Below are 17,011 nucleotides of genomic sequence, written 5' to 3' on the forward strand. Positions count from 1 at the left end.
TGCATCTTTCACCTTCAGTGAAAGGTGTGATTTAAATAAACTTTCATAGTTTAACCTCTACAACACTGACAAGATGTTACAATATAAAACCATCTCAGAATCATCCATGTCATAAAATAAATTCTGTATTTCTTTGCATCTAACTTGACTTGAAAAATGAGAGAGCTAAAGATTTAACTGGGCCCAAGTCGAAAACATTTATACTGGTTACATTTCAACACATGAAAGTCCCACATGGCTGATATCTGGGATTTGTGTGAGTTTACCTTGGCCACACTTCCCCAGAAAAAAAATAATAAGTTGGTGTTTCTATTGTTGTAGTTGAAGCTGGCGTTGCATCCATAGTTTGTGGTTGGTGCTGGGGTTGATGTATGCAGATCAAGACACTGTCACAGCAGGTTGTTTCCACTGGAAAGTTCATCATGAAAGGTTGAGTAGCCAGGCTCCCAGCAGCAGTTTTGGAGTTTACAACCAAACACCTGCTACTGTTCACGTTAAATGATTTTTCAATCAGTTTTTTTTTTGTCAATATCATTTCTCTTCTGCTATTGAGCTGTTGAAAAAAATTAGACATTTTAGAGAAAAACTTGAATATCCCTGGAAAAACTGAAATGTCCATTTTTAGGATTTTTGGATTCTTTAGTCTTTTTTTCAGCAGATGCATTCAAATACAAATTACATTTAGACATTACTGTATTTCCAGTATTTAAAATTATATTTGGCACAATGTATAAAAAGTTTATGAAAGTTAATATGTTTAGCATAAGTTAAAGAGGAGATGTTGAAATATTAAGGCTGGAAACTCACCAGTTGTTGGAAAGCAGTTGCCCCCACCTCCTGAATATGCTGCTGGAGTTTTGCACTGAGAAGGGCTGGGGTCACAAGCAACACACTTCAGGCCATTTAGATACTCAGAACTAGGTACTGTCAATTTTTGTCCCATCATGCTGTTGCATGATGGGACAAAACACAACAACAGCTTATGTCATGGTTAGTTAAAATCAGACTCAAATGCAGGAGGCAAAAACGACTTGAAATACAATAGATAATTTTACAAAAATGGTAATAGAAGAGTAACACACGCACATAGATACACACACAAAATCCAAAACAAGTCCAAACCAGAGACACAGCAACTAGACAGAAAGGAAGAAAATGACGAAGAGAAAGTGACGTGAATGTCTCGAGACAGACTGGCGAATTGTGACTGAAGTGGAGGAGCTTAAATACTCCTCCTCCAGAAATCAGATATACCCCCAGACATATTTGATTTCTGGAGGTAGAAAGTGAAAACAATGGCTAATTGACGTAACTTTATTGTAGGTGTGAGTTTTTTAGCAGGAGTCAGGCTGAGGGGCTGGCAGAAGATGGAATAGGAAGCTGGGAAAGTATACAAGGAAACACAAAAGAGTGAGGGAGGAAAACCTGAATGAAGTTGCTCCAGCTCCCCCACTTTCTTCAAATCAGACAAAAAATTTTGTCAAACATTTGTGCAGCAACATTTTTTGTTTGCACCATTGTCAGTTTAAAGATATTAAGAAATGTTTCCAGAGATTATGAAAGGTCAACCAGCTGCTCCCGTCTTCTTCAAATCAGACAAACCTGGTGTCAAATGTAGCACTTTGAAGAATTGCTACATTTGAGCTGGTTTGTGCAGCAAAAAAAGAGAAAAGGTTTGTGCTGCTTTGGCTTTAAAAATTAAAGAAAGTTTAAGATCTTAAACTTTCTTTTAGTGTTTAAATATTAACTTTCATTAATATTTAAAAACCAAAGCAGCAGAAACAAAAATAATTGCTGCATAAACCAGCACAACGTAGTAGAGTTTCTGGACACCAATTTTGTCCGGCTGGGGCAACTTCACTCAGGCGGGAGGAAACACAAGAGAGATGGAAATAATTCTAATACTGAAAAAAACATTAAGACTAAACAAAACATGATAAACTAGAAAGAGACAAAGACATGGGGGGGAAACAAAGAACCAAACAGAAACAAGGCTGATCAAGAACTAAGGAACACAGAGGGATGAAACAAAGAAATAACTAGAATCAGTAGAAAATGACAGATGTAGATTCAGACATAAAAGAACACCAAGATGAATAGAAACACCATGAGTGCCTGAAACAAAAAAAAACGCATAAAAATGAGAAAGATCTAACAAGAAATTGACAATGAATAATCAAGAGTGAACTAAAACACAATTTATAAATAAAATGAAGAGCAAAAGCAAAATCCAGAAACCTCCAGTCATGACACTTAATAAAGAGAAGAATTCATAATGATGTTTTTTTTTTTTCTGTAATGAAACTTACAAGTCAGAGTCTGTAAGTTGCAGTTGTTGGTGTTGCAACACTCAGCAGAGGCTACACCACTTTGGAAGCCCATGTTGACTGAAAAAGTCTGAGTGCCTGTTCTGGGACACAGAGAGGAAGCTGCACAGCCTTTGTAGATTTGTTGCTGTGTTGCTTCAGATGAAGAAGCTAAGTCAAAGAGCCTTTGGTTCTTGTTAGAAAACAAATCAGAGCTCATGCCACCTGACCCGAATTTAGTTCTGAAGTAAAAGTCAATTTGAAGAGAGTGATACCTAAGAGAGAAGCTGTTATACACATCGTTTCTGAGCTGCATGTTACTGAAACTGTGCTTGAACATGTCGCATCTGTGCATGTCAGACACTGCAGGGTTCCATCTGGAATTAGAAATAAGTACTGAAGTGAAAAATATTTGTTTTACTGATATTTTGATGATGCTTTGATATAGTTGAAAGTCAAAATATCTGATTTCTGGGTTAAAATTAGAAACACAAAACATTTATAAAATTAAATAATGCACTCTTCTTTTGTAACAATCCTTTCTTTAATACTTTTAATTTGTCACCTCTTGTTGTGGATGTGATGGTCAGAGATATTCTTGAAGTTGTTGTTGCTGCCCCAGTTGTTCTGGTTGTAGTGGTTGGTGCAGCTGTGGTGGTTATACTTGGATTATTGCACAAACTGCCTGTACAGCATGTTGGTCCAATGGTGATTGAACCAACACTCTTTATGAATGGCAAACTTCCCAGATCTGAAGCAGCTGTACAGGTGTTTGGTGATGCACAACCCAGTGCAGAAAATGTGTTTGTTCCATCGTTCACTGTTGACGTAAAAAGCAGGGTATAGTTACATTAAACCTTTGATAAGGCAATATAAATGAAGTTCCATACCACTTCTTCTGTTAAGTGAATACATTTTTAATAATAAACTTCTGTCTAGCATACAGTACAGATTAAGCATTAATATTTGCGCTCACTGATATTAAGAAAAATGTACATAAGATTAGTTAGTATTTTGTTAAAGTTACAAATTGCAGACAAGCAGTTGGTCTCATCTCCTGAACAGGTTATTGGAGTGGTGCACTGAGATGTTGTGGGGTCACAAACAAGGCATTGAAGAGAGCTAGCAGGCTGAAGACTGGGGGCTGATTCAAAGAAAGACATTGGAAGAGAAACTTATTAAATATTGCAGAAAAACAGTAAAATTGTAAAGGAAAAAAGGATGCCCAGATTTTTTTACTTTTTAACTCTTGATGAAACCTACCATCCAGAATCTGTGAGTTGCAGTTATTTGTGTTGCAGCACTGAGCAGATGCAATTGCACTTTGGGATCCCAAGTTGACTGAAAATGTTGAGGAGCCTGTAGCCGGACACAGAGAGGAAGCTGCACAGGCTTTGTAGAGCTGTGTTACTGAAATCCCAGGTTGAGTATCTACAGAGTTAAGGAGAAGTTTGGTGTTGTTAGGAGAAATACATCAACCTCAATGCATACAGTGAATTCCATCATAATTGAAATGAGAGACAAACAGAACAATACCTCGTATGGTAGCTGTTATCCACATGGTCTCTGAGCCACATGTTAGTGGTACTGTGCTTGTACACATCTGGTCTGTGCAGGTCATACATGTCAGGGCTCCAGCTGCAATCACAGAATAAAATAGACAGCTCTATTTATGTACGATACCAATAATTCTTCTCTTACAAACTGAAACACACAAAAAATGAGCAGAAGTTTTAACATCTCCATGTCAGTCTTCAAAATTTTAACTGTGAAATATTCTCACAAATAATGTTCAACATCTCCACATAATTTACATTACCATATGTAAGAAAATGGCTGAAAACTATCAGCTCTATTTCTTGAAGAAATGATAGAGTGTTACCTGTACTGTAGAGGGCCCAGATGAGAATCAGTAAAAAAATTAGCTTCATCCTGGTGATCTTGTTGATTCTGTAGATTAATTTCCTTCTCCCGCTTCTTAAAAGCAGCAGTAATACTAAAGTTTGTATTCAGTAAAGGTCAGCTTTACTGGTGGCTGGCCATGTTCGCATGAAAAACTTTATTTTTTTGTTTCTCTTCTCTCACACCTAAACACACCTTGACACACCCTTTTAGGCACATCAACATTTGAATGGTTTGAGGAGTTCACACAAACAATATAATTAAGTCATGTAACAAAAATGCAAAAACGGACATCCCACAAATATCGTTCTCTTTTTGGACTTCATTTTACATCATACATTGTCCTTAGTCATTTTCTAAAGCAGATGAGTCAAACATATTTTCACTTAGGGCTACGTGAAAGTCATATGTAAACATGTTAATAATATTAATTGTGAAAATAAAAAAAATAATAAATAGATGTTTCTGCAATCAATTAATTCATGAAGAAATCCTACTGATATGTATATATTCCGCAATATTTTTATATTGAAGTAATTTGGTGCAATATAAATAAAATTAAGTTTATTTTGATGAATAAAATGATATTTAAGCACACAAATATGATCTTAATGTTTAATGTGTCCCTCTAGAGTCTATGGAGCAATATATATAATTATGGTAGCCCTGATTTGGCCTGTGAGCCTCTATATTTGCTTTTTTCTATAGTTTTCTATGCTGATTTATTCTGGTGTAAACATATGTTTAATAAGCAATAAATGTGTTTTAAAAGACTACTGTTTATATTTAACTTCTGTTTCCCTACCGCTACATTGTAGCAGAGAAGCACACATCTTGCTTTATTTAAAGGAAGTTGTACTAACAATTGATCTGTGCATTTTAATAATATTTAACAGGCATCTTTTCAATTTGAAAGCAGTATTTTATGTCTTTCTGCTCAAAATTTTTGATGCTTGTACTCAAAACTTCTCGTGCTCAAAGTCTCTGCTCAGACTCTGCTTGTTTTTGAAAATTATTTTGGCACAGTTGCCTGGCAACCTCTCAGCCAATAGGATAAAAGTGTTGTACTGGGTGCATTTGATGTTTGTAGCCTGTGTGGCTACTATCGATTGTAGCAACCTGCGCCACCCACTGGATGTAGCGAGATGGATGGGTGATCAAACTCCTGCCTAAGATCAGTCACTGTTAGCAATCAGTAGCACAATGCTGGTGGTTGTTAAGGGTAATACAGAGCAGAAAGCGATTTTGCTTGATAAATGACTCCATCTTCCCTTTAGGTCGAATTGGAATATAATATCTGAAATCTACCTTTTAACTGTATACTTTGTATATTTCAGTTGGGTAGTGGGTTTTTTGAATGGATGGTTTTAAATTAACTGAACTGAATTAAATACAGCAAGTACCCAACATGATTGTTAAATAGCACAACATCTTATCTAATTCAAGTAAAAGTAAATTTCCACATGCAAAGTTTTCAAAACGAACCAAATGGATTATACTTAAAATGGCAATTTAATTAAAAAACTTAAATACTTCAAATACTTTTAGAAATTTTTATTGTAAAAGAAACAATGACATAAAAAGAAAAGTAGATGGTTCACAAAGAAATGTATTTAATAAAATACATATTTAACTAGGTTGTTTTATTAAATAGTATTTTAAATGTAAACTAAAGTTACACTGTTTTTTTCATTTTGTTCAGCGGTAAATAGCAAGTCTTCAAAAAACTTTGGCTTTACTTTTTTTTTTTTTACATCTGTTCAGGTAGGACAACCATAATTTCTTGTGAAGTTGCTAAATGATAAAGATAAAAAATCCAAGAATCAGATGGAGAAGACCAAGACTGAAGCTAGATGCATCACTGGTGGTTGATGTGGTGGTGGCTGCAACAGTTGAAGATGCAGTGGTTGTGGTAGTTGGTGCTGGGGTAGTGGTTGTAGTAGTTGGTGCTGGGGTCGTGGTTGTAGTAGTTGGTGCAGGGGAAGTAGTTGTAGTAGTTGGTGCTGGGGTCGTGGTTGTAGTAGTTGGTGCTGGGGTAATGGTTGTAGTAGTTGGTGCTGGGGTAGTGGTTGTAGTAGTTGGTGCTGGGGTAATGGTTGTAGTAGTTGGTGCTGGGGTAGTGGTTGTAGTAGTTGGTGCTGGGGTAGTGGTTGTAGTAGTAGGTGCTGGGGTCGTGGTTGCAGTAGTTGGTGCTGGGGTAGTGGTAGTAATTGGTGCTGGGGTTGTGGTTGTAGTAGTTGGTGCTGGGGTAGTGGTTGTAGTAGTTAGTGCTGGGGTAGTGGTTGTAGTAGTTGGTGCTGGGGTCGTGGTTGTAGTAGTTGGTGCTGGGGTAGTGGTTGTAGTAGTTAGCGCTGGGGTAGTGGTTGTAGTAGTTGGTGCTGGGGTAGTGGTTGTAGTAGTTGGTGCTGGGGTAGTGATTGTAGTAGTTGGTGCTGGGGTAGTGGTTGCAGTAGTTGGTGCTGGGGTAGTGGTAGTAATTGATGCTGGGGTTGTGGTTGTAGTAGTTGGTGCTGGGGTAGTGGTTGTAGTAGTTGGTGCTGGGGTCGTGGTTGTAGTAGTTGGTGCTGGGGTAGTGGTTGCAGTAATTGGTACTGGGGTAGTGGTTGTAGTAGTTGGTGCTGGGGTAGTGGTTGCAGTAGTAGGTGCTGGGGTCGTGGTTGTAGTAGTTGGTGCTGGGGTAGTGGTTGCAGTAGTTGGTGCTGGGGTAGTGGTTGCAGTAGTAGGTGCTGGGGTTGTGGTTGTAGTAGTAGGTGCTGGGGTCGTGGTTGTAGTAATTGGTACTGGGGTAGTGGTTGCAGTAGTTGGTGCTGGGGTCGTGGTTGTAGTAGTTGGTGCTGGGGTCGTGGTTGTAGTAGTTGGTGCTGGGGTCGTGGTTGTAGTAGTTGGTGCTGGGGTCGTGGTTGCAGTAGTTGGTGCTGGGGTAGTGGTAGTAATTGGTGCTGGGGTTGTGGTTGTAGTAGTTGGTGCTGGGGTCGTGGTTGTAGTAGTTGGTGCTGGGGTTGTGGTTGTAGTAGTTGGTGCTGGGGTAGTGGTTGCAGTCGTTGGTGCTGGGGTAGTGGTTGTAGTAGTTGGCGCTGGGGTAGTGGTTGTAGTAGTTGGTGCTGGGGTAGTGGTTGTAGTAGTTGGTGCTGGGGTAGTGATTGTAGTAGTTGGTGCTGGGGTAGTGGTTGCAGTAGTTGGTGGGGTAGTGGTAGTAATTGGTGCTGGGGTTGTGGTTGTAGTAGTTGGTGCTGGGTTTGTGGTTGTAGTAGTTGGTGCAGGGGTCGTGGTTGTAGTAGTTGGTGCTGGGGTAGTGGTTGCAGTAGTTGGTGCTGGGGTTGTGGTTGTAGTAGTTAGTACTGGGGTAGTGGTTGCAGTAGTTGGTGCTGGGGTCATGGTTGTAGTAGTTGGTGCTGGGGTCGTGGTTGTAGTAGTTGGTGCTGGGGTCGTTATAGTAATTGGTGCTGGGGTAGTGGTTGCAGTAGTTGGTGCTGGGGTTGTGGTTGTAGTAGTTGGTGCTGGGGTAGTGGTTGCAGTAGTTGGTGCTGGGGTAGTGGTTGTAGTAGTTGGTGCTGGGGTTAGGGTTGTAGTAGTTGGTGCTGGGGTAGTGGTTGCAGTAGTTGGTGCTGGGGTTGTGGTTGTAGTAGTTGGTGCTGGGGTCGTGGTTGCAGTAGTTGGTGCTGGGGTTGTGGTTGTAGTAGTTGGTGCTGGGGTAGTGATTGTAGTAGTTGGTGCTGGGGTAGTGGTTGCAGTAGTTGGTGCTGGGGTAGTGGTAGTAATTGGTGCTGGGGTTGTGGTTGTAGTAGTTGGTGCTGGGGTAGTGGTTGTAGTAGTTGGTGCTGGGGTCGTGGTTGTAGTAGTTGGTGCTGGGGTAGTGGTTGCAGTAATTGGTACTGGGGTAGTGGTTGCAGTAGTTGGTGCTGGGGTAGTGGTTGCAGTAGTAGGTGCTGGGGTCGTGGTTGTAGTAGTTGGTGCTGGGGTAGTGGTTGCAGTAGTTGGTGCTGGGGTAGTGGTTGCAGTAGTAGGTGCTGGGGTCGTGGTTGTAGTAGTAGGTGCTGGGGTCGTGGTTGTAGTAATTGGTGCTGGGGTAGTGGTTGCAGTAGTAGGTGCTGGGGTCGTGGTTGTAGTAGTTGGTGCTGGGGTCGTGGTTGTAGTAGTTGGTGCTGGGGTCGTGGTTGTAGTAGTTGGTGCTGGGGTCGTGGTTGCAGTAGTTGGTGCTGGGGTAGTGGTAGTAATTGGTGCTGGGGTTGTGGTTGTAGTAGTTGGTGCTGGGGTCATGGTTGTAGTAGTTGGTGCTGGGGTTGTGGTTGTAGTAGTTGGTGCTGGGGTAGTGGTTGCAGTCGTTGGTGCTGGGGTAGTGGTTGTAGTAGTTGGCGCTGGGGTAGTGGTTGTAGTAGTTGGTGCTGGGGTAGTGGTTGTAGTAGTTGGTGCTGGGGTAGTGATTGTAGTAGTTGGTGCTGGGGTAGTGGTTGCAGTAGTTGGTGCTGGGGTAGTGGTAGTAATTGGTGCTGGGGTTGTGGTTGTAGTAGTTGGTGCTGGGTTCGTGGTTGTAGTAGTTGGTGCAGGGGTCGTGGTTGTAGTAGTTGGTGCTGGGGTAGTGGTTGCAGTAGTTGGTGCTGGGGTTGTGGTTGTAGTAGTTAGTACTGGGGTAGTGGTTGCAGTAGTTGGTGCTGGGGTCATGGTTGTAGTAGTTGGTGCTGGGGTAGTGGTTGTAGTAGTTGGTGCTGGGGTCGTGGTTATAGTAATTGGTGCTGGGGTAGTGGTTGCAGTAGTTGGTGCTGGGGTTGTGGTTGTAGTAGTTGGTGCTGGGGTAGTGGTTGCAGTAGTTGGTGCTGGGGTAGTGGTTGCAGTAGTTGGTGCTGGGGTTGTGGTTGTAGTAGTTGGTGCTGGGGTAGTGGTTGCAGTAGTTGGTGCTGGGGTAGTGGTTGTAGTAGTTGGTGCTGGGGTTAGGGTTGTAGTAGTTGGTGCTGGGGTAGTGGTTGCAGTAGTTGGTGCTGGGGTTGTGGTTGTAGTAGTTGGTACTGGGGTAGTGGTTGCAGTAGTTGGTGCTTGGGTCGTGGTTGTAGTAGTTGGTGCTGGGGTCGTGGTTGTAGTAATTGGTGCTGGGGTAGTGGTTGCAGTAGTTGGTGCTGGGGTAGTGGTTGCAGTCGTTGGTGCTGGGGTAGTGGTTGTAGTGGTTGGTGCTGGGGTAGTGGTTGTAGTAGTTGGTGCTGGGGTTGTGGTTGTAGTAGTTGGTGCTGGGGTAGTGGTTGCAGTCGTTGGTGCTGGGGTAGTGGTTGTAGTGGTTGGTGCTGGGGTCGTGGTTGTAGTAGTTGGTGCTGGGGTCGTGGTTGTAGTAGTTGGTGCTGGGGTAGTGGTTGCAGTAGTTGGTGCTGGGGTAGTGGTTGTAGTAGTTGGTGCTGGGGTAGTGGTTGCAGTAGTTGGTGCTGGGGTCGTGATTGTAGTAGTTGATGCTGGGGTAGTAGTTGGTGCAGCTGTGGTGGTTATACTAGGATTATTGCACAAACTGCCTGTACAGCAGATTGGTCCACTGGTGATTGAACCAACACTCTGCATGAACGGCAAACTTCCCAGATCTGAAGCAGCTGTACAGGTGTTTGGTGATGCACAACCCAGCGCAGGAAATGTGCTTGTTCCATCGTTCACTGTAAAACCCCCCCAAAAGACAGGATATAATTATATTATTTGTTTAAAATATAATATAGTTGTATTTTCCTAAGATGTATTATTAATATAAAATTGGAATTAGTCTTCAATTTGTCCAAGTTATCAAATATGAAAACTTACAAGTTGCAGAGAAGCAGTTGGTCTCATCTCCTGAACAGGTTATTGGAGTGGTGCACTGAGATGTTGTGGGGTCACAAACAAGGCATTGAAGAGAGCTAGCGGGCTGAAGACTGGGGGCTGATTCAAAGAAAGACATTGGAAGAGAAACTTTTTAAATATTGCAGAAAAACAGTAAAATTGTAAAGGATAAAAGGATGCCCAGATTTTTTTACTTTTTAACTCTTGATGAAACCTACCATCCAGAATCTGTGAGTTGCAGTTGTCTGTGTTGCAGCACTGAGCAGATGCAATTGCACTTTGGGATCCCAAGTTGACTGAAAATGTTGAAGAGGCTGTAGCCGGACACAGAGAGGAAGCTGCACAGGCTTTGTAGAGCTGTGTTACTGAAATTCCAGGTTGAGTAGCTGTAGAGTCAAGGAGAAGTTTGGTGTTGTTAGGAGAAATACATCAACCTCAATGCATACAGTGAATTCCATCATAATTGAAATGAGAGACAAACAGAACGATACCTCGTATGGTAGCTGTTATACACATGGTCTCTGAGCCACATGTTAGTGGTACTGTGCTTGAACATGTCTTGTCTGTGCAGGTCATACATGTCAGGGCTCCAGCTGCATCCAAGTGAAAGAACAAAGACTTTTTTAATTCTCAGAAAGTTTGAACTCCAACACAGATATACATTTACATGTTACATATTTTACATATTTTAAGTGGATTTTTAAGAGATAAAATGAGAAACCAAATGTTTAAACAAAGTGACATTAGTTGATAAAGTATTGCATACCTCTAACACTTACAGTTTGGTATCAATCTCATACCAAATAAATACATACCCATCTTGCAGATACCGATACTGATACTTTTTATTATTTAATTTTGATATATTGACAGAATTTAAGACATAAAATATTGGAACAGGACAAAAAATTCTATGTAGACATAACTGCCAACCATCTCTCGGCCTTCCTCTCCCCCCTTAAACAATAACAACTAAAGAACCTAAGAATTTTCAAAACGTGAAGTACGTAAAATTGTAATGGTAATTAAACATTATTATTCATAATACTATGCGAAAGAATAGCATTGCTAATGATGACAGAGAGAGCACAAGATTCAATGATGCATAGAGAACCAATTTAAACTCCAAACATTAGACAACATATAGCAACCATGACTTGCATGATAAGTAGTCTGTTGTTGGAAAAAAATAATTGTTTGGATCCAATTTCAGTAAATTCAAATACTATGGTAAAATCAAGAAATATCTGTAAACTATTTTGTCTGTTTTTTGAGCACCAATGTTTACAGCTACAGCTGAAAGAACGATACCAAATGTAATTTGGAGGGCTTCTAATTAACGAACAAATAAAACATAATAGATTATGTTACCTGTAGTGTACAGTGCCCAGATAAAAGTTAGGGAAACAATCAGCTTCATGGTGATGTTCAGGTGGATCCTACAGGTTAGTTTCTCTGGAATCTGATACTGAGCATTCAGAGTTCTTCTGAACTTTATATGCTGAACAGATGACCTCACTGATTGGGTGTGTTTCCATTTTTATGGGGACACAACCCAAGAATGTATTTTTGGATTTGTCAAAGCATCCCGAAAGCATGTCAGCACACCTTAATACACCGAACATATCATTTAAAACAGGGGAATATTAAATTGAAAATGTCAATTAACTACAATGAAACCTATTATTTAATTACTCACACACAGCACCACCAAAAAAGGCGTTCCAAAAATAAGGCCTGAACAATTTGTGCTTTTGTTTCCATTGTTGTGGACATGAAGTAACACTTGCTGTTTGACCAGGAATGAAATTATTCTGGTTAAGTTTAAACTTATGTAACTTATTTACTAAGTTTTAAACCATAATACATATAAAACCTTGATACTTATAAAAAATGGTCAAAACTAAGTTTCAAAATGTGGTTTGAATATGTCAAGATACTCTTACCAATACATTCTTAATTGAAAACGAGACATGCAACAAGAAAATACAATTTTTAAAAATGGCTGTTTTGATTACATTTTTCTAAATAATATTCCATAGAGCCACCACATGGCTCAGTGGTAGAGCAGGTGCATGATGTCAAAAACTACCTGGTTCAGTTAGATAGATAGACAGATAGACAGACAGACAGACAGACAGACAGACAGACAGACAGACAGACAGACATTCAAGTCAAGACTCCATATTCTACCCATAGTAAAAAGAACATAGTCAGAATGTGAGAAATGTTAACATTAAAACCAACAAAAAAAATTATTTGGTAGGGCATTTGAGTAGTGCCAACATTTTTATTCAAAAATCATTCAAGTGAAAATAAATATTTCAGGAGATCCTTTTGTTCTATAATGTTAACAATATTAGAAAAGAATACATACATTTACATCTGTTTGTTTCTCTAAAATATGCAACAATTCTGTATTTCAAGAGATGATTTGGAAGCCTCTTTACTCTAATGAAAGTGGTAATATTGTGTATTTCAAATGAAGCTTGGAATGGGCATGGAGTGGTGCAAGTAAAACAAAACTGCACATTTTGAATAGTTGCTTGACAGTAAAACAATGATTGCAGGTCCAATTCTAATAGCTATGTTATGATTCACATTTTTTCGAGCTATGCCTGCATCATTCACATGTGTTCACGTCATCTTTTGTTTTCTGCTAAACCTCAAACTGCTAATTAGATTTAAGATGTTGACCTGTCCCAGTCCTTATTGTCTCCTTGCCTCACTTCAGTCCCTGCCTCCCTGCTTGTCTCAGTCTGCATTCAGTGGTTTCTTCTTTGACTATGTTTACATCTCTGGATAATTTCTGCCTTCACTCTGACAGATCTCTGCTGGTTCTCTTTTATGGTTAAAGTTTGAGGCAGACTCTGACCATTACTCTTTCTGATGAGTATTTTGACATTGACCTCTTTATGTCTGACCATTTCCTTCTTTTTGACCACAACACTGGATTACACATTGTGGATCTTGACTGTCAAGTTTATTTGTGTAATATATCTAAGCAAGTAGGGTGATTAAAGTGTTTTACTAATGCAAACATAACACAATCAAAATCTAAAATTAATATTACATTGTAGTGGAAAGTGAAGAGACGAATCAGAAGACCTGGAAGGTTGTACAACCACAACAGATGTATTTTGGGGCTAAGCCATTCAAAAGCATTTTATATAATAATAATAATAATAATAATAATAATAATAATAATAATAATAATAATAATAAAAATAATAATAATAATGCATTTAGTTTTTCAGAACCTTTCAAAAAATCCAAGGACACTTATACAACATTAAAAACACAATGTTGTGTTTTTAATTTTTAATTAATTAAACAATAAAAAATGGCTGTTAAAAACACAAAGCCATGAAATAACTTAAAACTTAAAGAGAGAAGGCTATCTTGAGCAGATGAGTTTTGAGTTGTGCTTTGAAGGTCAGAAGAGAGTCAATATTGTGGATGTAAGGGGAAAGAGCGTTCCAAAGTCTGGGAGCAGAGTAAGAAAAGGCTCTTTTCTCCATGATGCTGAGATGGACAGTGAGGTGGATGGAAGAGGAAGAACGAATGGAACGTGAATGGGTAGTGATAATGCAGAAGATCAGACAAGTAAAGTCCATTCTCTGAGCTACAGTGAGCCAGTGTAAGTACTTTAGAAGTGGAGTGATGTGTTTTATCTTCCTGACTTTAGAGGGAACGAGAACAGCAGCATTCCGCTGCTCTCATCAGACAGTTTCAGCTGACTGATTTTTTTAGGCAGACCTGTGAAGATCCACGTAAAAGATCAACTAAAGATGAATGCATGGATGAGTTTCTCTAGATCATGGTGGGACATAAGTCCTTTCATTTTGGAAATGTTCTCCAGGTGGTGAAAGGCTGATTTTGTAATTTTCTTTCTGTGTCTCAGAAGGTTCATGTCTGAGTCTGTCACATTACCCAGACAGGTGCTGACTCTAGGCTGTTCCTCTTTAAGTCAATAACTTCAGTTTTGTTTCTGTTCAGTGATCCTGCACCTGGATTCCCCTGAACCAGCTGACCTAACAATCCTGAGCTTCCAGGCTTCCATCTGACCTAACAATCCTGAGCTTCCAGGCTTCCATCTTGTATGACTGCATTACTTCACCACTGACCCCTCACTTCTCTCTGTACTCTAGAGCTAAAATTGGTGTCCTTTGCACTGTACAATAACATTGTTTTTATGTTCAATAAACTTCCTATGTTGTGACTGAATTTCTGGTTAATTACAGGTTAACTAACTTAACAGCGCAGCGATTCTGAAATTTATTGTGGGGCAGCAAAGAGCACAGCCATATCAACTGCATGTATGAATGTTTTTATCAAAAGGTTCTGTCTTCAGAGGGCTAAAGCTGTTGTAGTGCCATGACTTCATGACCTGTGTCATAGAGGTGAGTTGAAGTCAGAATACAGCTCCTTACCGCAACAGGATGCTAAGAAAAATACTGAAATGCCTTTGGTATCAACAGCAGAATTTGTTTCCCTTTGTACACGAAGGTCATTCACAATTTTAGAACTAAGATTTATCATTTGTTCCTTCTAGTTAGGTTGATGTCTTGAATCCTAAGACTTCCAGATTGCTGATGGCTAACCAACCAGACTATATGATAGTGTAAAATTAGCTTAAGCATTGGCACCTTGACATAACTCATCAAGGAATAACGTGGGGTCAAACAGGAAATGTTTGTGAAAGTCAAGGCCCCAGTGCTTCTACAGGTCCACCTAGGAGTTCAGATTCCATGAATAACCTGAAATCTTTTTATAGAAAAAATATCCTTGAAATGATAAAGATTCCCAAAACCCTTAAACTCCCACATCTCTAGCAGTTGAGGTGAGCTTGAACTGGAGTTAGAGGAGAGTGCGAGTAGAAAGTATAAATATTGTGCTCCTGTTATTTTTGATCAAACCAAATTTTGTGCTACAAACAGCTGAAAGTTAATTTGCAGAAAAAATTTACTATACTTAAAACAAGAAGCCCATATTTATAGACGATAAGATCAAATATGTCCTAAGTTATGATCTGAAACATTTCATAGAAACAAAAGCAAAAACAATAGAAGTCTACAAGAGCCCCGGCTAACTCACAGCATTATTTTTTAACTGCTTTTCTATTGGGGAATTTTGTATCCAGTACAACACTTTCATTCTATTGGCTGAGAGGTTGCCAGGCGACGATGTATTTTTGTTCCAAAAGCAAGCAGAAAAGGTTTTGTAAGCAAGAGTGCGAGGAGAAAGGTTTGAGTACAAAAATTACAAGTTTTGAGAAGAAAGACAATAAGTCCTGCTTTCAAAATGAAAATGTGTGCCCTTACACTTTATCACAAAGGGGTGCAGTGCAATGACTGGTGGTAATTTGCTGATCCGCATGCAGAAAGGACACAAATGAAGGTTTAAGAGGTTTATTAACAAGAATTAATTTTAAGATGTGGGTTCTGCAGGATGGCATCTGGGACAAGAGAAGAAATATCAGCAGGTGGAAGGCATTATTTTGAATTGAGTAGTCCTGAACACAATATGCATGAGAGTGGTTCATATTGGTCCTCAGGCCAGCTGGATGATCTGGATTGAGAAAAAGAAAATTTGTCACCAAGGTCTCTGAGAGTGAGAGTGGGCAGGCAATGACCGAACAGAGGAGAAACTTCATCTGAAGACAAGTTCAGTAGAAAAGGTGAGTCTGATTATAGATTAACAGAGAAAACAAACAAATCTGGAAGTATGACATCAAAGGAGTGAACAGTAACTGTGGGAGGTACCGGGTCAACTTCAGCAAAAATATTGGACAATCAGGTGGAGAGGAGTTGTCTGGAAACACCCAATTGCCATGACTATACCAGGAGTGAACCACACAAACAAGCACACAGAGCCCCAGGATATGATTTACATGACTCAAAGGGAGGAATAATCTGAACCTGTTATACACGTCCTAAATAGAACATGTCCTTTTTGTGGCTGCAGGGCTCCATTCAGCTGCAATTACAAATGAATTGCGCTAGAACAATTTAAACTGTTGTTTGACTCCTGAAAGCAACTTTCCCCCCAAATATTCTTAGGGCTTTACATGCCTTTGAAAAAGAAATGGTGGCAGTTTGGAATGAAATTGACTAAATATGGCATAAGGACACAAAGCCCTAGACACAAATAGGAAAATCAAAAGAACACACATCCAGGAAGTGTGGATAGACTCATCAACCAAACCAGTGTCATGTCATAGATGCGGAAAGATGTGGCATTTTACTTTACACCAGTCAAGTAAAATAAAAGAACTGCACATAATTTCAGCCCAGAAATTAATTCACTTTTTATAGGAACTGTAGACCTTCACTATCTGAACACTAAGCCTGTCACGATTTGCGGTGTGAGGTGGTGAGGCAGGACGCTGTAGACTGAGGTGAAAGTGGAATGAAGGTTTAATGATGTGTAAACTGTATAGATGATCCAAAAAACAGTCCTAAATCCCAGACAGCACTGCTGAGCGAAAACAGGGCTCAATACAGGTAGCGACAGGGTGAATGACAGGACTGAGGAACACATACAGCTGGCAAGATGCCAAGTGAGATGAGGACCCAACAATAAACAAAGGACACAGGTTGGATTAAATACACAGAGGATAATCGAGGAGACGAGACACACCTGGGAGTAATCAAGGGGAGACAGAATCACATGGAGACACAGAGACGCAGAAAACTCAAAATAAATACACAGAAAAACACAGATTCCGAGAAAGAGAACAATGCCTCGCGTGATACCACACATTTACGATACATGTATGTTGAGGTTAAACTTCATATAGGCACAGAAGCTGATATTCTACTGAGGTTTAAGTTCAAAGCCCCGCAATGGTCAGAAAGAAAATGAAAAGAAATTGAACTAGTAATTACAACTAACAAACACAGTGTTAACTGCCCATGGAGGAGTCAGGCTGACACCAAAAGTGACCATTTCTTTCATAAAATTGAAGATTTGCCTTAGAGTTAGTTGTGGAACCACAACCAACTCTTAGGCAAATC

The 17,011-nt window shown here is 39.9% G+C and overlaps 2 protein-coding genes across 3 annotated transcripts in view; both read right to left on the reverse strand.

Moving 5' to 3' along the window:
• Positions 1-272: 272 nt before the first annotated feature.
• LOC129370627 (keratin-associated protein 16-1-like) lies at positions 273-4,237 on the reverse strand. 2 transcript variants are annotated; one of them, XM_055046733.1, is made up of 9 exons: positions 4,189-4,237; positions 3,843-3,944; positions 3,570-3,737; positions 3,334-3,450; positions 2,872-3,126; positions 2,582-2,683; positions 2,310-2,477; positions 808-872; positions 273-408 (listed from the first exon to the last, which is right to left on the reverse strand). In XM_055046733.1, the coding sequence occupies exons 1-9, from the start codon at positions 4,235-4,237 to the stop codon at positions 379-381; spliced, it is 1,056 nt and encodes a 351-aa protein (XP_054902708.1). In that variant the 3' UTR covers positions 273-378. The 2 variants fall into 2 exon arrangements, 1 of the variants encoding a protein (XP_054902708.1); XR_008607069.1 differs by lacking the exons at positions 273-408; positions 2,310-2,477; positions 2,582-2,683; ... (3 more) ...; positions 3,843-3,944; positions 4,189-4,237 and adding an exon at positions 520-553 and having other exon boundaries at positions 808-2,175.
• A 1,579-nt stretch (positions 4,238-5,816) lies between these two features.
• The window catches only part of LOC129370506 (mucin-2-like), a 41,318-nt gene continuing 30,123 nt past the window's right edge, over positions 5,817-17,011 (reverse strand). The window contains exons 24-32 of the mRNA XM_055046549.1: positions 11,364-11,460; positions 10,484-10,585; positions 10,211-10,378; positions 9,975-10,091; positions 9,117-9,832; positions 8,832-8,857; positions 8,178-8,323; positions 6,899-7,492; positions 5,817-6,853 (exon numbers count right to left, since the gene is read on the reverse strand). Of these exons, the coding sequence (XP_054902524.1) occupies positions 6,003-6,853; positions 6,899-7,492; positions 8,178-8,323; positions 8,832-8,857; positions 9,117-9,832; positions 9,975-10,091; positions 10,211-10,378; positions 10,484-10,585; positions 11,364-11,460 (2,817 nt within the window). The 3' untranslated portion in view covers positions 5,817-6,002. The remainder of the gene's footprint in view (positions 6,854-6,898; positions 7,493-8,177; positions 8,324-8,831; positions 8,858-9,116; positions 9,833-9,974; positions 10,092-10,210; positions 10,379-10,483; positions 10,586-11,363; positions 11,461-17,011) is intronic.

Source organism: Poeciliopsis prolifica, unplaced genomic scaffold (assembly GCF_027474105.1).
Source record: "Poeciliopsis prolifica strain line A6 unplaced genomic scaffold, Auburn_PproV2 SCAFFOLD024, whole genome shotgun sequence".
In the NCBI taxonomy this organism is placed as follows: domain Eukaryota; kingdom Metazoa; phylum Chordata; class Actinopteri; order Cyprinodontiformes; family Poeciliidae; genus Poeciliopsis; species Poeciliopsis prolifica.

Coding starts and splice junctions, on each gene's coding strand:
- LOC129370627 (XM_055046733.1), bottom strand. CDS start 4,237: ATGAAGCTAATTTTTTTACTGATTCTCATCTGGGCCCTCTACAGTACA. Junction 873..2,309: donor CAACTTACAGACTCTGACTT/GTAAGTTTCATT, acceptor TTGTGACCCCAG/CCCTTCTCAGTGCAAAACTC. Junction 409..807: donor CAACTGCTTTCCAACAACTG/GTGAGTTTCCAG, acceptor TGAACTTTCCAG/TGGAAACAACCTGCTGTGAC.